This window comes from Taudactylus pleione, unplaced genomic scaffold, assembly GCF_031769625.1.
Source record: "Taudactylus pleione unplaced genomic scaffold, aTauple2 ptg000760l, whole genome shotgun sequence".
Taxonomy (NCBI): Eukaryota; Metazoa; Chordata; class Amphibia; order Anura; family Myobatrachidae; genus Taudactylus; species Taudactylus pleione.
This window is the reverse complement of record NW_028285162.1, coordinates 10497061-10522868: the sequence shown is the minus strand read 5'-3', so window position 1 is coordinate 10522868 and position 25808 is coordinate 10497061. Positions and strand designations below refer to the sequence as shown.

Here is a 25808-nt window from a genome sequence, read left to right as displayed (position 1 = left end):
ACTGTAGGTACAGTTGGGGTTGTTGTGAATAATGTAGTGAGTTTGACACAGTACCCCAACAGTTCAGTAAATCATTATATGATGTACTGTACAATAAGAACCATCGTGCACGGTTTAACAATTTTTAGATTAGATCGCATGCAATAGCAGAAGATGCTTGCAGCATGGATCAGGGAGATCCATGCTCCAAGTACTGTATTGGTGAAAAAACACATTGCAGATGCATGCACGGATCAGTGTGTTAAGTTTTGCAAGCGGCTATAGTATGATAAAAAAAAGTCAATAAGAAACAGGTACAGGGGCATATCTTCCTATTAGCCAGGATTGCCCTCACCAGGGGCACTGGCTGATGGGGGTTGCCGCCTGCAGTCATGTACAGTATTCCTGTTGCCCATCCCAGTGATTTCCCGGCTGCTTGGCACTTACAGTAGTATACAGTACACATACTGTACACAGTGAGGCCCGTATTCAATTTGGAGTGAAAATACGAGATTGGCTAAAAAAGTTTTGCTGATTACTTCATTTTGCCAGGCAGAAAATTTTGGGAGTGGGGGGAAGTTGGGGGGACAAAGTTAAACATCTAGTGTATATATAATGTAATGAGTTTAGTAAGGGTCAGATAACAATACTGCAAAGTACATAATGTACAGTACCAAGAAAAGACAGAACACGTACTGTAAATAAATAAAAATTTTAATAACCCAAAATAAATAAAAATATAGATAACAAAAAAGTAAAAAAAAAGTCCACCATCAGGTGCACCATCCACCTGTAGTTGTCCAAAAACATATTCTGTGGGGAGAAAAAAAAGGGTACAGTATTACAACACTAATCTACAATATACTGTAGTAGAATCTTGACACTACTCTACTCTACTGTACCTCAAGTCAGGCGTGGCGGTGGGTCCTGTGTCTGCCTCCCTTAGGGTTCCTGCCTCCCTCGTGGTCCCTGACAGAAGACTGTATTGGAAAAAAATATATTCACATTACAGTGCTGTATTTACCTTTATACAGTGAAAAGTGATAAGTCAGTGATAAGGTGCCAGCCAGTCAGTTCCCAACTGCCATCTCACAGGCTGTGTTTAAAAAATTACAGTTGGGCACTAATTGGCTGGCACCTTATCACTTTCTTATCACTTTTCACTCTGTCACTTATCACTGCTTAGTAACTAGACCCCTGAGTGTGTACGGAGAAGAGGTTGGAAATGGGTCTTTGGAATACAGGAGGGAGAGAGAGAGACACTGTGAAAAGGAAAAAAAGGGAGAGCAATACAGTAGAAGACAATGTACAGTATTGTATGGTACAGCACTTACTCAGGCTGGCAAGCCGCCTTCGCAAGGGTTGTGGTAGAGCTGGAGCCAGAGCTGGGGGGCCTGGGGCCCTGCAGTTTCTCCAACTATGGGAAAAAAAAAAGAACATTTTGGCTGCAAAAATTGTGGCAAAATGTCAATAAATTCAGCCTGACAGTACTACAGTATTACTTCACTTTACAGACAGTATGCACTTACTGTACAGTATGGCCTATGGACACTAGAGCAGGTGTGTATGAGCAGATATTGTTCACCATGGTGCTGGCATTGTCAAGTGTACTCTATGCATACTTGCTGATGCTGGCAGCGAGGAAAGACGACTGGGTGGGAGGGTTAACAATACTGTATGTCCAGATTGGACTGGGTCACTGGAGGGAGCAAGTGAGCGAGCACATCATTTGTGATTGACTGCATACACTAGACCAGGGATTCTCAAACTTTTTTGCTCTGGGACCCCGTCTAACAATAAAAATTATTACAGGACCCCTGAAAGTTACTGCAGAATGACTGCCACACATGCGTGGTCAGCAGACCACTCATGCACAGTAGCACTATGGAGACGCAAAACTGAAGTGAGGTATATGCTAATGCAGGGGCAGAACTATGGGAGACAATGGAGGCGCCTCCTCTATTGCCCACAATATAGTCACCCCACTTAATGCTATTCTATATTAGTGTTTTTGTGCATATGTGATAGATAGATAGATAGATAGATAGATATGCACTACATTTATTTTCCCTTTTGTTTTAGGTGGACACCAAATTATAACTTGCCTTCGGGCATCTGGTATGAACTTATGCCACTGCGCTAATGCGATGATTTCATTTAGACATTGCAGGGGCGAGCTCCTTTCGAAGCCCCTGTCCCTGCAAGGTGAGGCAGAGAGTGACTGGGGAGACATTGGGTGACTGGGGAGGCAAAGGGTGATGTAGGAGGCAGTGGATGACAGGGAGAAGCTGTGGGTGACAGGGAGAAATAGTGGGTGATGGTGGCAGAGGGTGACTGGGGAGGCAATAGGTGACATAGGAGGCAGTGGTAATAGGGAGAAGCAGTGGGTGATGGGGAGGCAGAGGGTGTCGGATGATGGAGGAGCAGTGGGTGGCAGGGAGAAGCAGAGGATGGCAGTGGGTGGCAGGAGGTGTCAGTGGGTGGCAAGGAGCAGCAATGGGTGTCAGGGAAGACAGTGAGTGACTGGGGAGGTAGTGGAAGGCTAAGGGTGACTTAGGACACAGTGGGTAATAGGGAGAAGCAGTGGGTGATGGGGAGGCAGAGGGTGTCGGATGATGGAGAGGCAGTGGGTGGCAGGGAGAAGCAAAGGATGGCAGTGGGTGAGGGGAGGCAGTGGGTGGCAGCAAGAAGCAGTGGGTAATGGGGAGGAAGTGGGTGAAAGAGAGAGGCAGTGGGTGGCAAGGAGCAGCAAAGGTTGACTGGGGAGGCAAAGGGTGACATAGGAGGCAGTGGGTAACAGGGAGAATGAGTGGCTCACATGGGGAGGCAGAGGGTGACAGGGAGAGACAGAGGGTGGCAGGGGTGACTGGATGACAGGGAGAGACAGAGGGTGTTAGGGGGGAGGCAGATCATGGCATGGAAAAGCAGAGAGTGACTGGGGAGGCAATAGGTGACATAGGAGGCAGTGAGTAATAGGGAGAAGCAGTATGTGATGGGGAGGCAGAGGGTGTCTGTCGGTGGGTGATGGAGAGGCAGTGGGTGGCAGGGAGAAGTAGAGGATGGCAGTGGGTGACAGGAAGCGGCAGTGGGTGACTAGGGAGGCAAAGGGTGACATAGGAGGCAGTGGGTAACAGGGAGAACAAGTGGCTCACATGGGGAGGCAGAGGGTGACAGGGACTAGACAATATATCTAATATACAGCATGAACAATATGTACAGTATATCAAAATGGTTGAGAAATGGGAATGGTATTTAAATGCCGGTGGCTGTTCAGCCACCCATTCAAATCCTTCAGGCTGACAGCATCAGCCTGAAGGAAAAGATCCTGACATCGGAAGGTAAGTAAACTATACAGTAATGTACCTTACCCTCCCCCCTCTCCCCCCTAATCTACAGTATTACAACCTCCACCCAAGTGCCTTAACCTACACCTGTTCGTGCCTAAACCTACTGTAAACCCCCTCTCCACACCCAAAACCGAACCCTACAGTAATCCAAAAATTTAAGTTTAAGTTTTACTCGATTCACTGCTCCCCTCAATGTCCAGCTCCACCACAACTATATGTAGATGTTCTGCATAAAGAAAAGAATAACACAGTACTGTACAGTACTCAGTGGGAAAGTATAGGGTAAACATACTGTACTATAAAATTACTACAGTATACAGTATTAATATAAAATGTCCTATACTACTGTATACAGTATTTACTTGGCTGGGGAGGGGAGTCTGGGTCCTCCTCTTCCTCCTAAGGTTCTTGGGCTTCAACAAAAAAAACACAAGGACAGAAATGAGTATTGTGTAAGGAGAAGACGTTGGAGATGTATTTTAGAGAAATAAAGAGAGAGAGAGAAAAAGAAAGAGAGAGAGAAAGAGAAAAACAGAGGGAGAGAGCGAGAAAGAAAGAGAGAAAAAAACAGAGAGAGGGAATGAGAGAGAGAAAAAGAAAGAGAGAGAAAGAGAAAAACAGAGGGAGAGAGAAAGAGAGAGGGTATGCAATCGGGAAGCCGACTGCCTAAATACCGGCAGCCGGCTTCCCGACTGTCATATCCCGGCAAGGGTGAAATGCCGGGCGTCTAGATGTAGATGCCTGCATTTCTCCGATGCCGGGAGACCGGCACCCGGCATCCCGGTCGTAGTGATGCCGGGCGCCGCGAGCGGACAGCCATGAGGGGAGGGTTAGGTTTAGGGCTCTGGGGAGGGGGACTTAGGGTTAGGCACCCCCCCGGGAGGGTTAGGCTAGGGGGAGGGAGGGTTAGGGTTAGGCACCCCCGGGGGCGACTTAGGGCTAGGCACCCCCCTGGGGGACTTAGGTTTAGGCAGCGGGGAAGGGGGGATTAGGGTTGGGCACTTGGGGGGGAAGTTAGGGTTAGGCACCCCTAAGGAGGGTTAGGGTTAGGTTAGTAGATACTCACCTATCCACGATCTGGATTTCCAGCTCTGTCGGGCTTCCGCTGCTCGGAACTCTGCTGATGTTGGGCTGCCGCTGACGGGAATCGAACCGCCTCTCCACAGAGAGAAAGAGAGAGAGAGAGAAATAAATACAGAGGGAGAGAGAGAAAAAGAAAGAGAGAGAGAGAGAGAAAAAAGAGGGAGAGAGGGAAAGAGAGAGAGAAAAAGAAAGAGAGAAAAACAGAGGGAGAGAGAGAGAGAGAGAGAGAGAGAGAGAGAGAGAGAAAGAATAGAGAGAAATAAAACAGAGGAAGAGAGGGAAAGAGCAAAAGAAATTGAGAGAAAGAGAGAGAGAAACAGAGGGCAAGAGGGAAAGAGAGAGAGAGAAACAGGGAGAGGGAGAGAGGGAAAGAGAGAGAAAAAGAAAGAGAGAGAAACAGGGAGAGAGAGAAAGAGAGAGAGAAAAATAGAGGTAAAGAGGGAAAGAGAAAGAGAGAAAAAGAAAGGGAGAGATTGAAAAGGGAAAAAATGGAGAGAGATACAGTACTGTAGAAAAAAATGTGGTGTAGTGTAGTTACGCAGCGAGGTGGGGCCAGGGAGTGGCCCTTCAGTTGGTTATACTGTTGAAAAAAAATAATGTTACTGTTACACAACTACAGAAAAGAGAGACACTGTGAAAAGGAAAAAAAGGAGAGCGAAACAGTAGAAGAAAATGTACACTATAGTAGTATACGGTACAGTACCTACAAAGGGCTGGGGAGGGTAAGGAAAAGACGTTGGAGATGTGTTGAGAGAAAGAGAAAAACAGAAGGAGAGAGGGAGAGAGAAAGAAAGGGAGAAAGAGAAAAAGAGAGAGAGAAAGGAAAATGAAATGGAGAGAGAGAAAGACTGACAAGGGAAGAAAAGGAGAGAGATACAGTACTGTAGGAAAAATGTGGTGTACTGTACTTACATGGCATGGGGCTTCTAGCCTCCTCATCAATGAACAGTCTCTCTGTGTGTACAGTATAAAAAAAAAATATTATACAAAAATTAAAAAAGGCAGTAGCATGACAATAGTGTGTCCATACTGTAACTGTTTTAATCATTTGTCATTTGAGGAGGCTGATGAAGGTGGTGGTGGTGGTGGAGGTAGGACTATGGAAAAATAACACTGTACCGTCAGTTTCCCTCAAAACCATTTTGAAACAAATAAACTGTACAAATCTTGACCAGATACTCCATAACACCAAAACAAACACACAAATGAGAGAGAGAGAGAGAGAGAGAGAGAGAGAGAACAATGTACAGTAGTGTGTATTGTACTTACTCCAAAAAATTCAACCGACTGGGCCCGGCTGCTGGCGGTGGTGGTAATGGCGGTGGTGGTCATGGTGATGGTGCTGCAGGGGCAGGGGGCTTCTCGCCCTGTGGGGAAAAATACATGCCGTCATTCAGGAGAATTTGAAAACAAGAGTTCAGACCTCTATTCAAAATTGGAGAGGGATTACAGTACAGTACTGTAGATGGCCTTAGGGAATTAGCTATTGACCATGATAAAAATACAAACCAATACAGTATACTGTAGTACAAAAACTACTGTAGTCTGTGAAGCTGGCATTGGGCCCAACATAAAACAGTATGGTACTGTATATAAAAAATGTACAGTACAGTAAAGTACTGTATGACCAAGTGGTGCAACGTCACACAGAGGCTCTGTGGGCGGCACTGTCGCCACCCCACGAGCTGTACTTTTGCCTTGCAGGGTGCCAGGATCGGCACCCTGCTGCCATAATTGCTGGCCTTTGCATACTTTGGATGCTACTGTATACTGTAGGCAAACCCTGGCATTTAAAAAATTTTAGGGGGTCTACAGTATTTACTGTACTAATCAGTGTTAGGAGACAGAGTGAGAAGTGATAATATAGCAGGCAATCAGCTCCCAAATTTAATTTTTCAAACACTGTGAGATGACAGTTGGGAGCTGATTGGCTGGCACCTTATCACTTTCTTATCAGTGCTAACTCTGTCTCCTAACACCGCTTAATAAATATTGTAGACCCCTGAATATGTCCGTGACATACAGTAATAATGTCATACTTAAAGGAGGCAGGCCCAGCACAGATATATAGTGTGTACAGTAGTTCAACATAGATTTGGTCGACAGGCATTAGTATGGTGGATCAACTGTGTTGTGTGTGGTAACAACTGTCAGTCATCGTTAGATACTGTAGTATCCAAAACCCTACAGTGCAGTGTACTGTAGAGTATGTCAGAGTCATACATTGTACTGTATTTGTTATTGTACAGTATACTGTAATTTCATGTGATTATACAGCAATACTGTACTTACTGCGATGAATATGCCTCGTAATCCTCTCTAGGCGAGGCCGGTCCCTCCTGAGCAGGTCTGACCACTTGCGTTGCAGGGACCTTACATTGTGCCGCAGGCCGTAGCGCCTGTAAATGGCTCTGCTCATATTTCTGTACGCGAGCTCTTTCTCCTGGTTAGTGGCGAAACTTTGGTCCCGCCACTTCACCAGGAGAAAGAGCTCGCCAGGGGAGAACCTCTTCGCCCTTATCGTAGCCATTTTCAATAGCCAGTAACGCACGACGCAAAATCACTAGTTATTGCTGGCGTAGCGAACCCGCGAGGGACCACTTTTGGTCACCCGTTAGCATCCCGACTTCTCCCCCTTCATGCTGGGTCACGTGGGTGTGACGTCACAGGTCCCCTGACTGTTCTAGTCATAACCGTAGTGACAAAGTAGTGTGGGCATCACAGGATTGAAAAGTTTCTGAAGTCATGAAATCACTATTGTGTAACATTCATAGCGGCACACTACAGTAGTTGTCCTAGCAGATGGGGAATGGTGTCCTTGGCAATGGTCACTATTCGTAGCCTTTTTCAGAACACAAGGGCAGAGCTGACTGCTTACAGTAAATGTATTAACAAAGCGTCTTTTATTATGGTAATGAGAGGCTCTTGCTTGCTTTGGGGGAAGGGGCCTGATGCACTGTGTATGACTCCTGACCCACTGGGCATTCACCAGAAATTACATCTCAACCCTCCTACTGGACATGTGCCAGAGATGCCATTTCTAACCCCTCGGAGATGGCTGACAGCCACCACAGCTATGGGGGAAGGGGCCTGATGCACTGCGTATGACTCCCGACCCACTGGGCATTCACCAGAAATCCCATCGCAACCCTCCTACACATTCTAACCCCTCGGAGATGGCTGACAGCCACCACAGTGCCATGGTGGCACTGACGCAAGTTTGCAATTTAAACGCACAGCCAGTTTGCAATAGAGAGACCTCTCTCTCATGCAGAGTTCACTATCAGTTACTGAGCTCATGAATTCACTATAGTGTCCAAGTCTAGGACAGCATCGAAACTGACGCTATTTTGCGTTTTAAATGCACAGTCAGTTTGTAATACATAGGCTTCCCTCTCAAACAGATCTCACTACTGTAGCAGTGTCTGAAGTCATGAAATGACTATTGTGTACAAGTCTTGGACAGCACAGAGTGGCACAAGGGTGAAAATTCAACAGCATACAGTTCAGTACTGTTGTAATACAGACAACTGGGCATGCGCAGTGATGATCTTCCATATGCCATGGTATAGCGCTACATGGCGTATGGCTTGGCGCTATACCCATTGGAACCCCTCCACTGGGCATGTGCAAGAAATCCCATTGGAACCTCTCGGAGCTGACAACCACCACAGCGCAGACATTGATGCAAGTTTGCACTCACAATCAGTTTGTAATTACTTACTTTTAAGCAGCCTTTTAAACAACAGCACTACAGTATTACAGTACAACACTACTACAGTAGTTTCACTATAGTGTCCAGAGCCAACAGTGGCAAAAAAAATATTCTTTTCCAGGGCTCGAACCCGGGACCATCATTGTTGCAATGCGATCACCTAACCACTAGCCCACACTTCAGCTACAGTATGTTGAGAACCACACAGAGCGGACTCATCCTTGTGCACTCCACCCACCTGCTGCTGTTTTTAATAATTTTAACAGTATGGCATTCAGTACAAGGCATTCAGTACAAATTACAACAGTGGAGCACTCGCCACCCAGCGGTTAAGCGCTGTATTACATGCCGTAGCGTATCACGCCACAAGTCCAGCCATCACGTAACGTTCCATATCACGACTCAGCGGGCTGAACGCCACGCCATGAGCAACAAACTAGCTGGGCACATCTGTATGTATTCCAATTAGACTAGTGCTTCAAAGAATGACTTATAACCATATATACATATTTGTAAATGGCTTCCCTCTGGCATTCTCATACAGCAAATAGCACACCAATAAAACATATGAATTACAGAGAAGCTTTTTAACTCCTAATACAACCTTTCAAATAGGGTGTAGGTATACATAAATGGAAGAAAGTTATTTTACTGAAAGTGATGTACAGTACAACAGTTGTGGAACCATATAAAATGGTCAGTATACTCAAACAGAAATCTGCTCTATGTATGGCTGATGCTGCAAGATACTTATTCGAGAGGCTATTAGGCAACTATAGTATGTCCACAGGATTTGCACAGCACTCTGTTTAGAAGGATGCCACTGCTGCTGAAGATCTTCACAAAGATAATACAATACATAACAGGCATTAGCTGGCATTCTAATACAGCAAGTAGCACACAAATATAAACATATACTGTATATAGCAGAAAAGCTTTTTAACTCCTAATACAACCTTTTTAAATAGGGTGCAGGTATGCATAATTAGGAGAATGGTCTTTACTGAAAGTGATTTATATCAATTTGAAAGCCATACTCCAGGGTCAGTGTATTCAAAAACTTCCACACAGCAATCTGCTTGATGTAATGCAGATGCTGCAAGGTGCTTATTAGAAAGGCTATTAAGCAACTATAGTATGTTTACGAGATTAGCACAGCATTCTGCTTAAAATAATGCCACTACTGACAAAACCGTCACATAAGTGATACAATACAAAGCAAGCATTTAACAGGAGTATAGAGAAAGCATTCAAAGAAACTTACTTCAAATCCACATCAATTGTGTGCCCAGGAGTAATCTTCCATCAGTAATGGTGTGCAATAGAGTCTGCTGACCAGATACTTATACTGGTTTCCCCCTGACATCACTTCCACCTCTCAATCTAAGCTCAAGTGCTGCTTAATATATTAACCCTTGTTGGGCATCCTTTAGGAGTCGCAAATATGTGTCCATTCATTGTGCATATCCAATTGTTAAAAATAATTACCTAGCTTATAATATGCTTACTGCTTAATTAATCCTGATTCCTAATAATACCCAGGTTGCCTCTGGTGTTCAAGCATACAGGAGCGCGGGACCACACTTCCGGTCTGCATTCCAGTAACCTAGGTTACCTGTATCTTTTGGCTTGTGGGGCTCAAGCCTCCAGTGTCCTCAACTGTCCGGCAGCATAGATCATGCTGTCCCTGTGCCGGGACCACAGACTACATGTGCCATTTGTTTGGGCATCAGCTATAGTAATACAGCCGCTTCTGCCCTCATCTCCTTCACATGAAAGGGAATTGGGGAATGCAAGCTGTGCATTCCACACTGCTTCCTGGATGGTGTTATATATATATATATATATATATATATATATATATATATATATACATATACAATATATACACCAAATCACCAACGGGACCTGTTTACTATTAATATTTAAAATTTTGAAAGATCCAATAAAGTCCAATGTTGACAATAATTATACTAGAAATTATGCTAAAATCACTACAATTACCCACTATTATTTTATAAGTGAAAAAACTATATTTGCATACAATCATATACAATGCCCTATTCATTTTATACTAGTGATTATTAAGCAGTGAGAGCTACTGTTCCATTAATTATTAATAATAAGGATAGTGTAACATTACCCTGTTCTTTTGTGTTAGTGATTATTGAATGTTAAGGGCTACTACTTAAATAACAAGAATTTAAGTGATATTATTTTGTGATTATTAACTTACATAAACTGTTATACTTATTGAACTTGAATTTACCATGCTATACAAGTAATAACATGTTGCTACACTAACTAAACTATTAAAATAAATGTTGTGTACTATAAAAATATCACCACCCCAAAAAAAAAAAAATCACTATCTCATGTATATATTTATTAGCCGCTTAAAGATTGTACCCCTGAAGAAGTCCCATGCTGGGGATGAAATGCATAGGGTCTGTCTTGGTGCCAAAATCCATCTGCCACCAGTGAGGTTTTCAACCATAGAGCTCACACCCTTTGCGGTGATGGTGTGAAGTTACATCTGCCCACATAGGCATTGGGTATTGGTCACCAATTTATTGGATGTAAGCAAATTCAAATTTTTGAAAAACTTTTTATCAAAAATAAACAAATTGGTATTTTACTAACAAGAGGCCTTTCGGCCATTTTTTGGGTGATTTTTTTGGTGAAAGGGTCTAGTTCCAGGAAGTTTAATTTAATCCATTGATGGAGTATTCCTGGAACTAACACAAGAAGACTCCACCCTCATTGGTTCCAGGAACCAGAATTAATTAAAGGCGTGTTCACCACAACAAGGAAATAATTGACTAATCATACAGTTAAGAAAGTGGGTCTACATTTATACATCTGCACCTTTCTAGTGCCCTCAGATCTTTTTGATTGTCTGTTGTTTTTTGTGGCCTAATAACAGGGGTTCCGGATTGAGGTGCTGCTTATTTTTCAGCGCAATATAAAGGTATTGTGTTTTGTTATCAATTTGTCTGTTAGTTACCTGTAATTGCAGCAAATAAATATGCCTATCTTCAAAGATAAATCAAAAAGGGCACAGAAATGTAAGTCTATTTTTGAGGAGGATGACCAAATGGTTGAGAGAGATGAAAAATGAGGAGGATTATTATAGTTACCTTAACACTATGGAAAAACTGGCCATTAAAGAACTAAAAGGCTTAATGTAATAACATTGGAGAAATATTTAGAAGTGGAACACATTCCTAGAGGCCTGAAGCTCTCTAAGACCCCCACATATGGGGCCCAAAATGAGACCTTTTTAGCCAATTGGAATGCATTATTAGATTGTTCAGCCAAACTTATAGGTCTTATAATTAGTGAACGTAAAAAGGAACTATTGAAGTTGGAAGTAGAACTCAATAAACTTAGACAGTTGTAACAAAATTTGAGGGTAGTGAGGAATTTATGAGAGATGTTAATGACCTCCAATTCAAACTAGACAACCTTGAGAATGAAACCATCATTATTCAAAAACAAAAGTTCAGTAGAGACAAAAAAGATTATCTAAGTGGAAGAGTCCATAATTGGGCTAAAGTGGATCCACAATTAGAGGATAATCCACATTTTAATAAGTTTAGGTCAACGAACCAAGTAGATGATAATTATGTTCCATATAGAGAACCTCTCAATTCTAACAAGCACCAAACTTTAGAGTAGCAACAAATAAGTTATAAAAATAGGAGAAGATCTACTATCTACTCTCCTCACTATGATAATTATAGGGAAAGGCTACCTTCTTACCAAGGGCATCAAAGAGGTAGATTTCCTTCATATCGTAATATATATGAGATTTTGAGATCCACTTCCCCCAATAGTTTTCGGTCACATTTTTTTTGGGAAAAGAAACACTCTATCCTCCCACACACCCAGAGAAGGGAGGAATTTCTCGTACGGTTAGACTCCCCCCAAGGGGTGAAAAGCGGTTTCCGCCCAAAAGAAGAGGAAAGAGAGGTAGCAAAATCTCCCCAAAAAAGAAGAGCCATATTCATACCGCAGGAAAGTTCCAATCAGGGATCATCAACATCGCTGAGAAGGAACGATCCACCCCACAAATCACGGTTTTAGAAAGGGCTGAAGTTTGCTCCTGATCAACAAGTCGACAAATTTCATCTTTTCATCAACTTGAACAAGTATATCAGGAATTTAACTGTACATATACACTTCCTAAATCACCCCAAACCAGTAGTTATAATGAAAGAAAGACCTTTAGTAGCACTGCCCTCTTGATTTTATCCAGTAGAATCGTGAGGTAGCCACCTAGATATCTTTTACGAATCTGTAATGGATGATTTTAGGAAAATTAAGATACAAACTAATAAGTACAACTGTAACCTAAAACTGATAGAAAGAAAAGCTGTTAAGAAGTTACAAAAGGATAAAGATTTAATCATTAAAACAGCAGATAAAGGGGGGCTGTTGTACAAAATAAAGTCTCATATCTAGAGGAAGCCTATAAAATTTTGAACGATAAGACTACATATGAAAAATTGTCTAATAATCCCATGAGTCTTTTCCAAGAAAAACTTTTCAATTTGTTGAGTGAGGCTAAGAAAGAGAATCTTATCTGTAATGACAAATTTGATTATCTCTATATGAAACATCCTTTGATATCTTTATTCTATCATATACCAAAAGTTCACAAAAATAAAAACCGTCCCCCAGATAGGCCAACAATTTCGGGAGGTGATTCACTTACTGCAAATTTATCCCATTTTGTGGATCTCAAACTACAGCTGTATGTGAGGGAACAAAACTCCTATTTGAAAGATAACTCTAGTTTGTTGAGAGCATTGACCATTGGCTCACAATTGATGTGCAGGCTCTGTATTCATCAATTCCTCACATCAAGGGATTAGAAGCAGTGCATAAGAGATTATCAGTAGATCCCAACAAATCACAGGCAGAAATAATATTTATTATGAACAGCATAAAAGTTTACAACATAACTTTTTTGAATTTGAAGGTAGCTTCTTCCTCCAAAAGCAGGGTACTGCGATGGGGACTAAGTTTGTTATTCATCTATAATACATCCTACGAACAGAACCATATCAGATTTTATCGACGATACATAGATGATTTTTATTTGGCATGGAGATGATACCAGCATAGATCAATTTCTTGCACATATAAATAAAAATGAGATTAATTTGCAATTCACACACAAACATCATGAGAGATCTATTGATTACCTCGATCTAATACTGGAGGGGAATGTCAATGAAGAAGTCAAAACTCGCACATTCTTCAAAGATATTGATGTAAACAGCTTTATACCATCAACAAGCTGTCATCTCCGTACTTGGAAGAACAGTGGACCTCATTCAGAGTCGGTCATAAGCGGCTGCTTGGTCGTATGCATCCGATGTTTGAAAACCACGCATGCCCACGGTTAGTTGTGCACATGTGCGTACGAGGCTTTGCGATCCAAAATGCTGTAGATCGTACAGCTTATGAGCAGGAAGTTGCTTCCGAGAGTTGATTGACATGAAAGGCCATTTGTGGGTGTTGATGGAGGTGGTGGTCTGAAAACGCAGGCATGCCTCAGCGTTTTCAGGGCATTTTAGGGGCGTACATAAATTACCTTCTACGATTGACATAGAAGGCCGGAAGTAGTAAAACGTCACTCTGCGAGCAGGTTCGAGGCCTGGCTGATAATCCAGCTTGAGGTTGGGTATGTGCTCTCGCATGCCCCAGAGTGCAATCGATACTATCGAATGTTACTGATGTTAGGATTGATGTTTCTATTTTAAGCCACACAATGCAAGCAGCTAATAATCGTTTGTTGTAGCTAATAACACTGCTAATTGGCTTGTAATTGATTCAGTTGTGTTTGCATTAGCGAATAATAAGAATAATTACAATTCATGGGGATGGCTTATTCTATGTGTTTGTTGCATAATTTTTGGGGTAATTTGCATTATTTAGCCTGCACCAGTCTTTTCATATCCTATGCTTTTTCAATACCTTTATTAACCATGTATATTTTTCATTCTTAAATCAGACACGATTTCATTTGCTTGTTCATTTGTTTTTTAAATTTATTTTTCAAGAATATATCTAATCATTTTGAATACATTTGGCAGCATGCGAAAAGTAAAGAAATTTATAAAAAACATAAAAAAAAGTAAAAAAAATTAAATAAAGGACATAGATGGAGGCATTGGTGACTAGAAATATGGGGACTGGTCATCAACAGGGGAAGGTTCAGATAGCCAGGGCTCTGTTCTGTGTTTGGGACGGCTCGGCTGAAGAGGCTTTTTCGGAACAGTCGACTGGCGTGTAACATGCCGACTGGCCTGGCCAGAGCCGGATGGTATTCTCTCTGGCCTAGGCATAGGGCTCACCATACTTTGGGGGGTGGCTGTTGGGCTGCCAGAGGTGGGGGTCCTTGGAGGAAGGGAGGCTTGCTCCATCATGGCAATTCTTTTTGCCTGCTCCTGGGCATCGGCCAACCAAATCTGGGCACAGCACATGTCTCCAGGGCCTCCGCCACCCTCAGCAATCTGCCATCTATCCTCACCGGAGTGGTTTCCTTCCTCAGGAGAGCAGAATTATTCTCCTGAGTTTGGTCGACCAACTCGGTGAGGAGAGACAATGCTGGGGCGGGTGGTGACCCTGGAGTGGGCTCCACAGGGTCCCTAGATGGAAAAATTGGCTCATCCCCTGCAGAGCCTCCATATGTGCTGGGCCCAGCCATCACCTCAGGAGCAGGCACTTCCTCCGTGTGTTCTGTAAAGAAAGAGAATTATGAAGCAATTTTTTCAGAGTTTTTAGAAGCAAAAAAGGTTTTGCTTTGGCCGTGTTTTTTGGTCAAAAAAAATTACCTTCTCTGCCATGTGGAGCATTAAAGTTGGCCATGTCAGTGTCCATATTGGACACGCCGACTAACTTCTCTTCCTCCACACACCCCTGAGCCTGCTCCTCCAAAGCTGTTAAGGTGAGCTCCTCAGGGATGGGACCACCACCTGTCCCCCTGGCATGGTTGGCCCTATTTCTTAGCTTCCTCTTCAGACGATATTTGAAGTCCGTTCATCTGTCAATGTTTACAGTTACTTTAGCATTGTATTTCCTGCTACATTTTACACTTTAATTATAAACCAACATTCACAATAGCAAATCAGTACCTTTTGCACACTACATCATTGGATCTGTGCATCATCCCAACACAATTAACAGCCCTGGTTATCTCCTCCCAGATCCTGTCTTTTTATCCAGCCCCCATATTTCTGGTTGCATAGACAACATTGTCCATGCACATAGTCACCAATGCCTCCATCTCTGCCCTCGAAAAGGGAGGCTTACGTGTCCTTTTCCGGCTTGCGCCTGGCTCCTCCTCAGTCCTCATTTCTTACTGTTGTCCACCTACAACATGTTTTTTGGTTATTCCATTATATATATATATATATATATATATATATATATATTTATTTTTTGTTTCTTTATTTAATTTTGGAATTGATCATTATAGGAAAACAAACTTACTTTCTAATGCCGGACTCTCGCTTCCATGCTCCTCTGGCTCCATGATAGGTTTTGAGAAAGCATGAGTACTAGTGTTTTTTGCAGTCATTTTTATACATGTGAGCGCATCATTGAATTGGTTTTGCATGCATCCATGTTGCGTCCATCCATGTTTCACTACGCAAAATGCACACCTAACATTAATTGTGTGGTTTAATGAGATGTAAGCGCATCATTGGATTGGTTGTGCATGTATCCAAGTTGCGTCCATCCATGTTTCACTATGAAAAATGCACACCTAACATTAATTGTGTGGTTTAATGAGATGTGAGCGCATCATTGGATTGGTTGTGCGTGCATCCATGTTGCGCCCATCCATGTTTCACTACGCAAAATGCACAGCTTTCCTTCATTATTCAATTTTCGCATGTCTAACATCCCTATTTAAGCTCCACCTAAATGGACCATTACTTGTGCGTTGTTGGTGGCTGGTGTTTGTTTGTTTTTTGGAGTTTGGAGGTATTTTTGCACAAAACATCATTGGTTTGAGAGTCAGGTAAGTGTATCAGAGTCATGCAAACAACAGTCCATTGTGGGCCTTTTTTTAATATATTATTGGGACAATAAGATTTATAACAGGCAAATCTTAATTTATATATATATATATATATATTTTATATAATCTATTTTTATTGAAAATTAAAGCAGCACAGTACATATATGGCCTACAATGGCCCACAGAAACAGCAAACAAGATCAAGTAACAATATGGATTCAGTGGACAAATATACTCAAACAACTTGCAATATAGGAGCAAGAAAGAATAAATCTCAAATCGCTTAATTTTGAACGTGCCTTCAAATATTACTAACTAAAATAGAATGAAAAACAAAAATAAACAATCAATATAAAAACAAAAATCAAAATAACTAAGTAAATAATAATATATAGAAAGAAAGATAACAAAATAATAGTAGGGAAAAATAAAAAAGGATGTCGCAATATCCTGAGAAGCATTTAAATATTTATTTTGTACTCAGTAGTCTCTTTAAAATTCAGCCAGCAATACCAAATGTCAGTAAAATCTAGGGGAGAGGATTTAGACAATGAGAGGTCTTCCATACACATATACTGATCTATTCTCTGGAACCATCGAGAGATGGGAGGACAAGTCGAAGACCTCCAATAACATGGTACAGTAGCCCTTGCAGCATTCACCAGATGACACAGCACGGATTTTTTATATATGGATATTGGAAGGTCAGATAAATTTAGCAACCAAAATTCAGGTTTATCAGATAAAGGAAGACCAGTGATCAATTCCGATAATTGTCGAACCTTCCTCCAGAAATCAGCTATCACCGGGCATTGCCAGCAAATGTGGAGGGGAGTGCCCACCGCCTGTTGACATCGCCAACATAAATCAGGTAAATTTGGAAACATCCGGTGGATGTGAACAGGGCATCTATATCACCTTGCCAGAATCTTATATTGGGTTTCTAAAACTTGGAGTGAAGAAGAACTAGCAAAAGTAAAATCAAATATTTGTGACCACTGATCCACAGTTAGGTCCCTTCCTAGTTCACTATGCCAAGCAGAGACATAAGAAGGTAGAGATGGGTTAGAGCATTCAAGACATATTTGGTATATGGAAGAAATAAGGTGTCTTGGTGGTTCTACTGCCATACATAAAACTTCAAATTTAGTTGGAGTCCAGCGAGGTTCACTAGCCTTAAGAGAATTCACATAATGTCTTAATTGGAGAAATACCCAAAACGAACGAGGTGGGAGATTATATATTTGCTGGAGTTCTGTAAAGGATCGTAATCCACTAGGTGTCACTAGATGGGATATACGTGTAATACCTTTTGTGGACCAACTAGATAAATTAGATGCCATAAGGCCTGGGGGAAAATCCGGGTTATCTACCAGCGGAGTAGGTAATGAAGCGCATGGGCTAAACAAGGGGAGGTTTCTAAATTTATTCCAACAGTGTAGAGTGGGGCCTAGTGTAGGTTGAGATAAGTACGGACATTTAACAATCCAGGGAAGGACATGGGGTGGTTTACCTACTGTGTGACCTACCACACATGACCATTGTTTGATTGCAGATAGACGAGACATTTCAACAATCCTAGACAAGTGAACTGCATGGTAATAAGTAAGGAAGTGGGGTAATTGCAAACCACCTCTCAAATGGCTTTGCATTAATACAGCCTGTGGTAGTCTGGGTCTACCTGAGCCCCAAACAAAATGACCCACTAAACTTTGTAATTCCCGAAAAAAGGAGACTGGTATGGTAATAGGCAACACTTGCATCAGATATAAAACCTTAGGCAAAATAGACATCTTAACCGTGTTAATTTTACCCAACCAGGATAGCTTCAATATAGACCATCTCTGAAAATCTGTCTTAAATTGTTGAATAAGAGGGGGAAAATTTAGCTGGTACAAATTATTATTTGAAGGGGATAGAAGAGCACCCAAATATTTAAGACTAGAAGAAGTCCAAACAAAGGGAAAAGCACCTCTAAGACTTGTCACAGTGCTGTCAGGGGTTGATACATTCATGGCAATGGATTTGGAATAATTGATTTTAAAATTAGAGACCCCACTGAATCTATCAAACTCATGCATGAGGGCAGGGAGAGAGGTCACCGGCAAAGAGATGGTAGCAAGGAGATCATCGGCAAATAGTGCCAATTTGTACTCATGGTCTCCAATCTGCACACCTTTAATATCCCCATTACATCGGATAGCCCTCGCCAATGCCTCCATGCAAAGTACAAATATAAGAGGAGACAGTGGGCTTCCTTGACGTGTACCATTATTGATCGGGAAAGATTCCGAAAGGGCCCCATTGACCCGTACTCTGGCTGTGGGAAATTTATAAAGGGCTAAAATACGATGAAGACAGTGAGAGCCTAACCCCATATATCGAAGAAGGCCTTCCATGAACTGCCAATCAATCCTGTCGAAGGCCTTCTCTGCATCTGTTGAGAGAAGAATAACAGGGGACCCAGTACTTTTAACAAAATGGATTATATCAATAATCTTAGAGGTATTGTCCTTAGCCTCCCTACCTCGAACAAATCCCACTTGGTCTTCGTGTATCAAGCCAGGGAGAAGAGAACTCAGCCTATTTGCCAGCATTTTAGCATACAATTTTAAATCATTATTTAATAAAGAAATAGGCCTATAGCTAGCGCATTGTGCAGGGTCATTCCCCTCTTTAGGGATTATTGAAATATGTGCTTCAAGTGTCTGAGGGGAAAAACCTACCCTATCGGAAACTTCATTACAGGCTTTCAGAAAAAGGGGCAAAAGCATGGAGCGAAACATCTTATAGTAACTTACAGGAAAACCATCGGGGCCAAGACTTTTCCCAAGAGGGGTATTTGACAGAGCAAGATCCAGTTCCTCGTAGGTAAAGGGGCGATCGAGAGAAGTCAGATCACTCTCATCGAGTTGTGGGAAATCAACCGAAGAGAGGTAATTTCTGATCGCTTCCTGATGCGTTAATAAATGGGAAGGTGTTTGTTCTTTACGTAAATTATAAAGTTTCAAATAATAATTTTCAAAGGCAGCTGCAATCTGAGGAAAAGTGTGGACAACATTCCCCCTTGAATCCCGAACATTGGAGGCATAAGATTTTAGCCTCTGAGTTTTTAGAGCTCTAGCTAGCATTTTGCCAGGCTTGTTTCCCCATTGATAAAATTTATGCCTGCATTTCTGTAAATCCAATTTAGTTTTATCCTGAAGAAGCTTATTAAGAGCCTGTCTTGCTTCAGTAAGTGCTCTCAATGTAGTTGCATCTAAAGAGGATTTATGGGATGTTTCCAGGGACTTAATACGGGCTAGAAGTTGTTGCCGTTGAGCCATCCTTTCCCTTTTTAATCTAGAACCTAGCTGAATACAATGTCCTCTAATCACACATTTGTGTGCCTCCCACACCATAATCTTAGACACATCTGGAGCGTCATTAATATCGATGTATTCAGTAATGGCTTTTAGAAGATCATTTTTAGTACAGGGGTCACTAAGTAAGGTCTCATTAAAGCGCCATGTTCCACGGTCTGGGTGTCGAGTTAGGGAAACATATATTTGCAAAAATTGGGGCATGGTCAGACCATGTGATATGACCTATTTGACTATGGGGAAAATATTGAAGGTTTCTATGATCTATAAGAAAATAATCAATACGTGAATATACAGAGTGCGGATTAGAGTAAAACATATAATCTCTAACCGTTGGATGTTGAGTCCTCCATAAATCTATCAATTGGTATTCAGAAAAGAGTTGACGTACTCTACGATGATCCCGCAAGGAGACTCGGGGTGATCCCAAAGAACAGTCTAACACAGGGTCTAAGGACCAATTAAAGTCTCCACCTATAATTACACATCCCTCTCTCAATGGTTCCAAAAGTTTCAAGACCTTGTTAAAAAATTGCCTCTGTTTCTGATTAGGAGAATAAACATTCACAATAGTGTATACTTGATTATATATCTTACATTTCAATATCTGACATCTGCCTTAAACTAGAATATGATGAGATATATCTGTAATGGCGAGTCTATGAGAAACAAGTATAGCCACTTCCAAAGATTTACTCTGAGAGTTATTACTACAAAACACATGAGGGTAATAATAATTCCCAAGCTTAGGAGCAACTAGCTGTTTAAAGTGTGTTTCTTGCACAAAAGCCACATCTACTCTCTCTAGGTGAAGTTCTCGCAGTAAAGTGGACCGTTTTTCAGGAATATTAAGACCTTTAACATTAAAGGAACATATTTTTATATTTTCTGGGTTAAGGGGGGCCATGGCAGCGGCTGTGGGAAGGGTTAGTCATAAACAGAGAGCGAGGCATTATATGAATCTTATAAGAGTTTACATGGGCAGTAGAGATATAGCGACCAAAAAGGGAAAAAATGCGGAACGACCCAACTGGGGTAAGGCAGCTATAACCACCCCCCGGGAATAAAGAACTAACATATATCCTGTAAACGGCAATATAAAAAAAAAAAAGAAATCATCTACACAATAAAAATAACAGTACCATCTACATTAGTATCATAAATGTATGAGGCATATCAATATAACAATTCCAGAAAAATTTCGTAAAGAAACTTACTAAAACATATACAACCTTACAAAATCTGCTGTGTGATGAGAACGAAAAACATAAATAAATACTTTCCTTTCGTATAAATGACAAATAGAAAGCATTAAACTGTTAGGTAAGAACCAAGACAATTATAAGAATCTATAATCATCAAATGATCAGTGAGCAAACTGACCCCCAACAATATCAAAAAGGATACAATTCCGGACATGTATCCTGTCTGAGCTCAACAAAATAGCAAAGAATCACATTTAAATATCGCAGGTGATCAGGTGTCAGAGGCTGTCCCTTGAACTCGTGGAGAAGCTGATTTATGTCTCTGCCCCCTCACTACTGTCCAAGGAGCTTTTGTAACAGGTAAGACGGGTGGATCTAGACGTGAAAACAGGTGGAGCCAATCTTGGAGAGGAGGTATTGAAATAGAAAGTGCGTCACAGAAAGTATCCAGGTCTTCTGGTGTCTGTAAGACTAGTTGGTGACCATCATGCATGACTTGGATACTCAGAGGAAATCCCCAACAAAAACAGACACCTTTCTGTTTAAGAACGTCGGTAAGAGGTTTAAGAAGACGCCTTTGATGGAGTGTATTCCAGGAGAGATCAGGGAAAATTTGAACTTTATTGCCATTAAATTCAATACCATCCAATTTGCGTGCTTTGCTGAGGATCTCTTCCTTAAGATGATGGTAGTGGAGCCAACAAATAATGTCTCTGGGAACCTCAGAGTGAAGACCCTTTGGACGTAGGGCCCGGTGAGCACGATCAAAAAGAATTGCATTGTCTGGTTCTGCATCAGTAAGTTCATTGAACAGTTTGGTAAGTGCATCAATAATACCAGGACCTTGGACGTCTTCAGGAATTCCCCGGATACGTAAATTGTTGTGACGACCTCTGTTATCGAGATCGTCTAATCTCCGCTGCATCAATCTCATCTCTTGTGCATGCGTAGAGACAATGTCCCGGGCTTTTTGTTGGAAAGAACTGACTTCCTCCATGTGTGTCTCCATGTCGGATACCCGGTGTGCCACATGAGAAATATCTTTTTGAAGAGTAGCAATTTCTGCCTTGACTGTGGCCCCAATTTTCTTATCAAGATCTAAAAAGTCCTGTTTTGTGGGGAGAGAGCGTAAGTGCGCTAGGACCTCAGACATAGCGGTGTCTGACATACCTCCTGAACCAGTATGAAGTGGCGACGCCATAAGTCCAGTATTATCAGACGATGTAGACGGGTTAGAATCGGAGCGTGCGTTATCTTCAAAAGCACCACCGTCAGGAGTAAGGTAGCGGAACAAATTGGGTTGCAACGATGTATCCACAGTCTTCTTAGCACTAGGTGTCCGCACCGTCTTCTTAGTTTTTCCCATCAGGGAGATAGAGACAGGAGAGACAAAAAGAAAACACACACATAGAGAAAGGAAAAAGAGCAAGCACAGCAGAAATGTTGGTCGAAAATATTAATACATGTATAGCCTCAGGAGGTACATTCCCGGGATACGGTCACCACGTACCTCTCCCCATAGTATACGGGTGAATCAGGGGGTCATGGCCATCGTGCAGCGTACATGTCAGCCCATAGAGATCAACATCTATCTCCAAAGCAATATATAGGAGATAGAATAGTAATATTAGGCAATACAAAATATTATTGACACCTGCTGTGAGATCAAATAAAATGACTGTTGTAAATAGGGAAGTGTGAAGTTACAAGCGTGGCCACATGGGGGAGCTCCAAGTCCAAATATGTTATAATATCAATATACACTCATAGGAATGAAGGGAAACATATTGGAAGAAAAGAAAAACACATATGAGTTGGTCAGCAGGCGGAATATATCTGTTATCAGGCAAATTGGCCCAATGGTTTTCGGATATCATCCACTGGCTATCTTCCCTTGTGGTGGTCAATCACAGTACCTGCAATGTAGCAGCAAAGGTGCCGGTATCTCCTCACAATGTGGAAATGCGGTCCGCCAGTAAACTCCTGCAAGGACCTCAGTATGCAGAGTAAAGAAGTATATGTGTGGAGGGAGAGTCACCTAACGCCTCCTCATATATGAAGGCAGAACGGGGTCACCACAGGCAGAGCAGCACCTCCTGCAGAAGCGGCCTCACCATCTGGCAATAAGCTGGGAGAGAGAGAAGAGGGTAACTGGAGTATCAGTAGCGGGGGTGCAGGAAGGTAAGCTCCACTCAATCACCGCCGGGCCCTGCGGCGTCCCGCGATATGGGTACAGAGGGTCCGGAGCACCCGCAGCAGGTGCGCAATTAGGAGCTGTCGGAACGCCGCCTGTCTCCAACCAGGGTGTAGTGTGGATCGGCAGGCACTTGGGGTCTTCCAGGGGTTATCAGGCAGGAGGGAGACTGTATTGTGAAGTGTGGAACGGAGGTTCCGTCGGGCGGCTCGTGAACTCTAGGTCCCGGCTTCTTGGCGCGGTCCAGGCCTCAAGCTTCAAACGGGGCCAGCAGACAGTCTCCGGGGACAGAAACCACCTCACGGGCAGCACAGCAGGGTCCTGAGATCAGGAACAGACACCATAGATTTAGGGAGAGCCCAATAATAACTCCAATGAGGGCTTTTAGGGCTGATGTAACAGGAGCTCACTGGAAATGCGACTGCTCAGCTCCAAGTCCAGGCCACGCCCCCACATATATATATTTTTTAAAGGATATTTCCAGCCCACTTTATTGTGGTCCTAGGTAAGTGTATCAGAGTCCTGCTGGCATCAATCCATTGTGGCCATTACTTATTTTTTGGGGGGGGATTATTTTTTTCCCCTAATGTAGTTTTGGAGTGTGGTTTTTGGAGATTTCAGGGATTTACCAGCCCACTTTATTGTGGACCCAGGTAAGTGTATATGTTTTTTTTTGTTAGTTTTGTTTCTTTTTACACCAAAAAAACAGTTGACACATGTTTATGTGTTAGTTAATTATTATTTGGCCTATGTGTTTTGCACCTAAATCATTTAATGCATTTCATTGATATACTGACGTTTTTGTTGTTGTTTGTTTTCTTACATACAACACATGTAGGTTTTTGGAAAGATGGCCCTACCCAACCCTGTAAGAATCTGCTTCATTCTGACTAAGTTAAGTGATTTTTGTGTTTGTGTCATCAGTCCAACTAATTTCTATGAACACACATTTCAGAGAGGCGTTGGTGAGCTAATCCTCACCATGCTACAACACCCTAACCTACCTGGTCCTCCTCCTCATCGTAGGCATAGGAGGCATCCAAGGCCCCAGATATTTCAAATATGGGTCACCCTTTTTGGAATGCCAGATGAGGTGTTAACGACTTACCGCCTACCACCCATCATTATCCTAGACACTCTTTCAATAATAAAGAGTGATCTAGAAAGCCAAATTCACATTCCTACATCAATTTCACCACTGACACAGTTGCTTGCTGTGTTACATTTCTGTGCCTCAGGGTCCTTCCAGACCACTGTGGGTCTGGTGGCTGGCATCTCCCAGCCATCATTCTCCAGGATCCTGAGGCATGTGATTGATGCTTTTTTTAAGCATAATGCTCAATTTATTAGTATGCCCTTTGGATCAGGAAGCCCTTGTGGTAAAGCAGCATTTTTTTTAGATTGCTGGCTTTCCACATGTCATAGGGGTAGTGGATGGCATTCAGTCTCCAGCACAAAAGGAACATATATTTTGCAATCATAAACATTTCCATTTCATGAATGTGATGGTGCTATGTGATGCCTCCCTCCAGATCCTCTCCCTGAATACAAAATTTCCAGGCAGCTCACATGATGCATATGTGATCCAACATTCAGGGATTTGGTCTAAAATAGCTACACTGCAAGCTGGTGACGCATGGCTTCTGGGTAAGTGAAACTTTGGTATGTGTTTTTTGTTAAAAGTGAATGTAAGTGTTATATTTTGGTATTTCAAAAGTTATCTCCTTCCTTACAGGTGACAGTGGATATCATTGCATGCCCTGGCTGCTGACTCCTTTTTTGGCCACCACACCAGGGCCACAAACCTGATTTAATGCCGCATTTACTGCCACCAGGCAGGTGGTGGAGCACTTTATTGGTCTTTTGAAGGGTTGATTCAGATGTCTCCACCACTCTGGTGGCAACCTAATGTATTCACCGGTTATGGTTTCTCATCGTGGTCCTGTGTGGGATATTTCATAACATCGCCATAAGGAGTTGAGTACCCATGCAGCCAGAGGATGCCTTGCCTGAGGATGGCCCCCATGAGATAGGTGGTGTGAGACTGTCTGGGGGGGGGCAGACGCAATGATGTTGTAGCTCACTTTTTCAGGTATGTTTTTAACATTAACTTTCATATGCCTCATTGTTTTTCTGTTTATACTTTTTGGAGTTTGTAGTTTTATACATGTTTCTAATTTTTTTTTAGTTTGTTTTTTATTTTTCCCTACACCCTACCACAATTAAAACAACAAAAAATCAAAAACAACACATTGGGAATGCCCTTGTCTGTGCTTGGATAAACGACAATCCTTTTGCTGGATTGATCAACCATGTGATTCTCCATTTGGGACAGTTCGTGATTATGTATTGCTAAAACTGTTGCATTTTGTAGACCTAATGTTTTTGTTTTTATGTAACTTCGTAATGTTGTTTCTTGCTGTTTGGTGAAACAATAAATACACTTTTTAAAAACCAAAATCATTTTTTTTAAGTTTAACTGGCAATATTATGCTCTACACATTAACCACGTTAGGGAAACATTTGTGTGCCATGTGAAATGTTTGCTTTTTAGGACCCTAATGTCTTTTCTGCATTTGTTTACACAAATGTATTAAACATAATCTAAAAACTTCAAAAACATGAAACAAGTTTACAAAAAATATGAAAGTTATTGGCCAAATATTACCCTGATGTATTTTTGTGTTCAAGTTTTTCTAAATTTATTAGCCACTAGTATTGTGGTTGGCTTACAATGTTGGCTAAAATATGGTTAAAATTAAATTGCCCCAGCACTATTTTTGACTCAAAAATATAGATCAAACTAATGTTCCAAATAAAAGTATGTGTAATACTTAATTTGCAAAACTACGTGTTTTTATAAAATTTTTACAAAAACCCAT

General features: G+C 41.9%; 1 protein-coding gene across 2 annotated transcripts; it reads right to left on the bottom strand.

Annotated features, from left to right (window-relative positions):
* Positions 1 to 744: 744 nt before the first annotated feature.
* On the bottom strand, positions 745 to 9428 carry LOC148476968 (uncharacterized). Of its 2 annotated transcripts, XM_088457421.1 has the most exons (8): positions 9389 to 9428; positions 5679 to 5776; positions 5322 to 5363; positions 4948 to 4989; positions 3689 to 3739; positions 1314 to 1396; positions 882 to 959; positions 745 to 792 (listed from the first exon to the last, which is right to left on the bottom strand). In XM_088457421.1, exons 2-8 carry the CDS (start codon positions 5739 to 5741, stop codon positions 753 to 755), a joined length of 399 nt encoding a protein of 132 aa, XP_088313547.1. In that variant the 5' UTR covers positions 5742 to 5776; positions 9389 to 9428; the 3' UTR covers positions 745 to 752. The 2 variants fall into 2 exon arrangements, with proteins under 2 accessions (XP_088313547.1, XP_088313548.1); XM_088457422.1 differs by lacking the exon at positions 4948 to 4989.
* Between the last annotated feature and the right edge of the window lie 16380 nt (positions 9429 to 25808).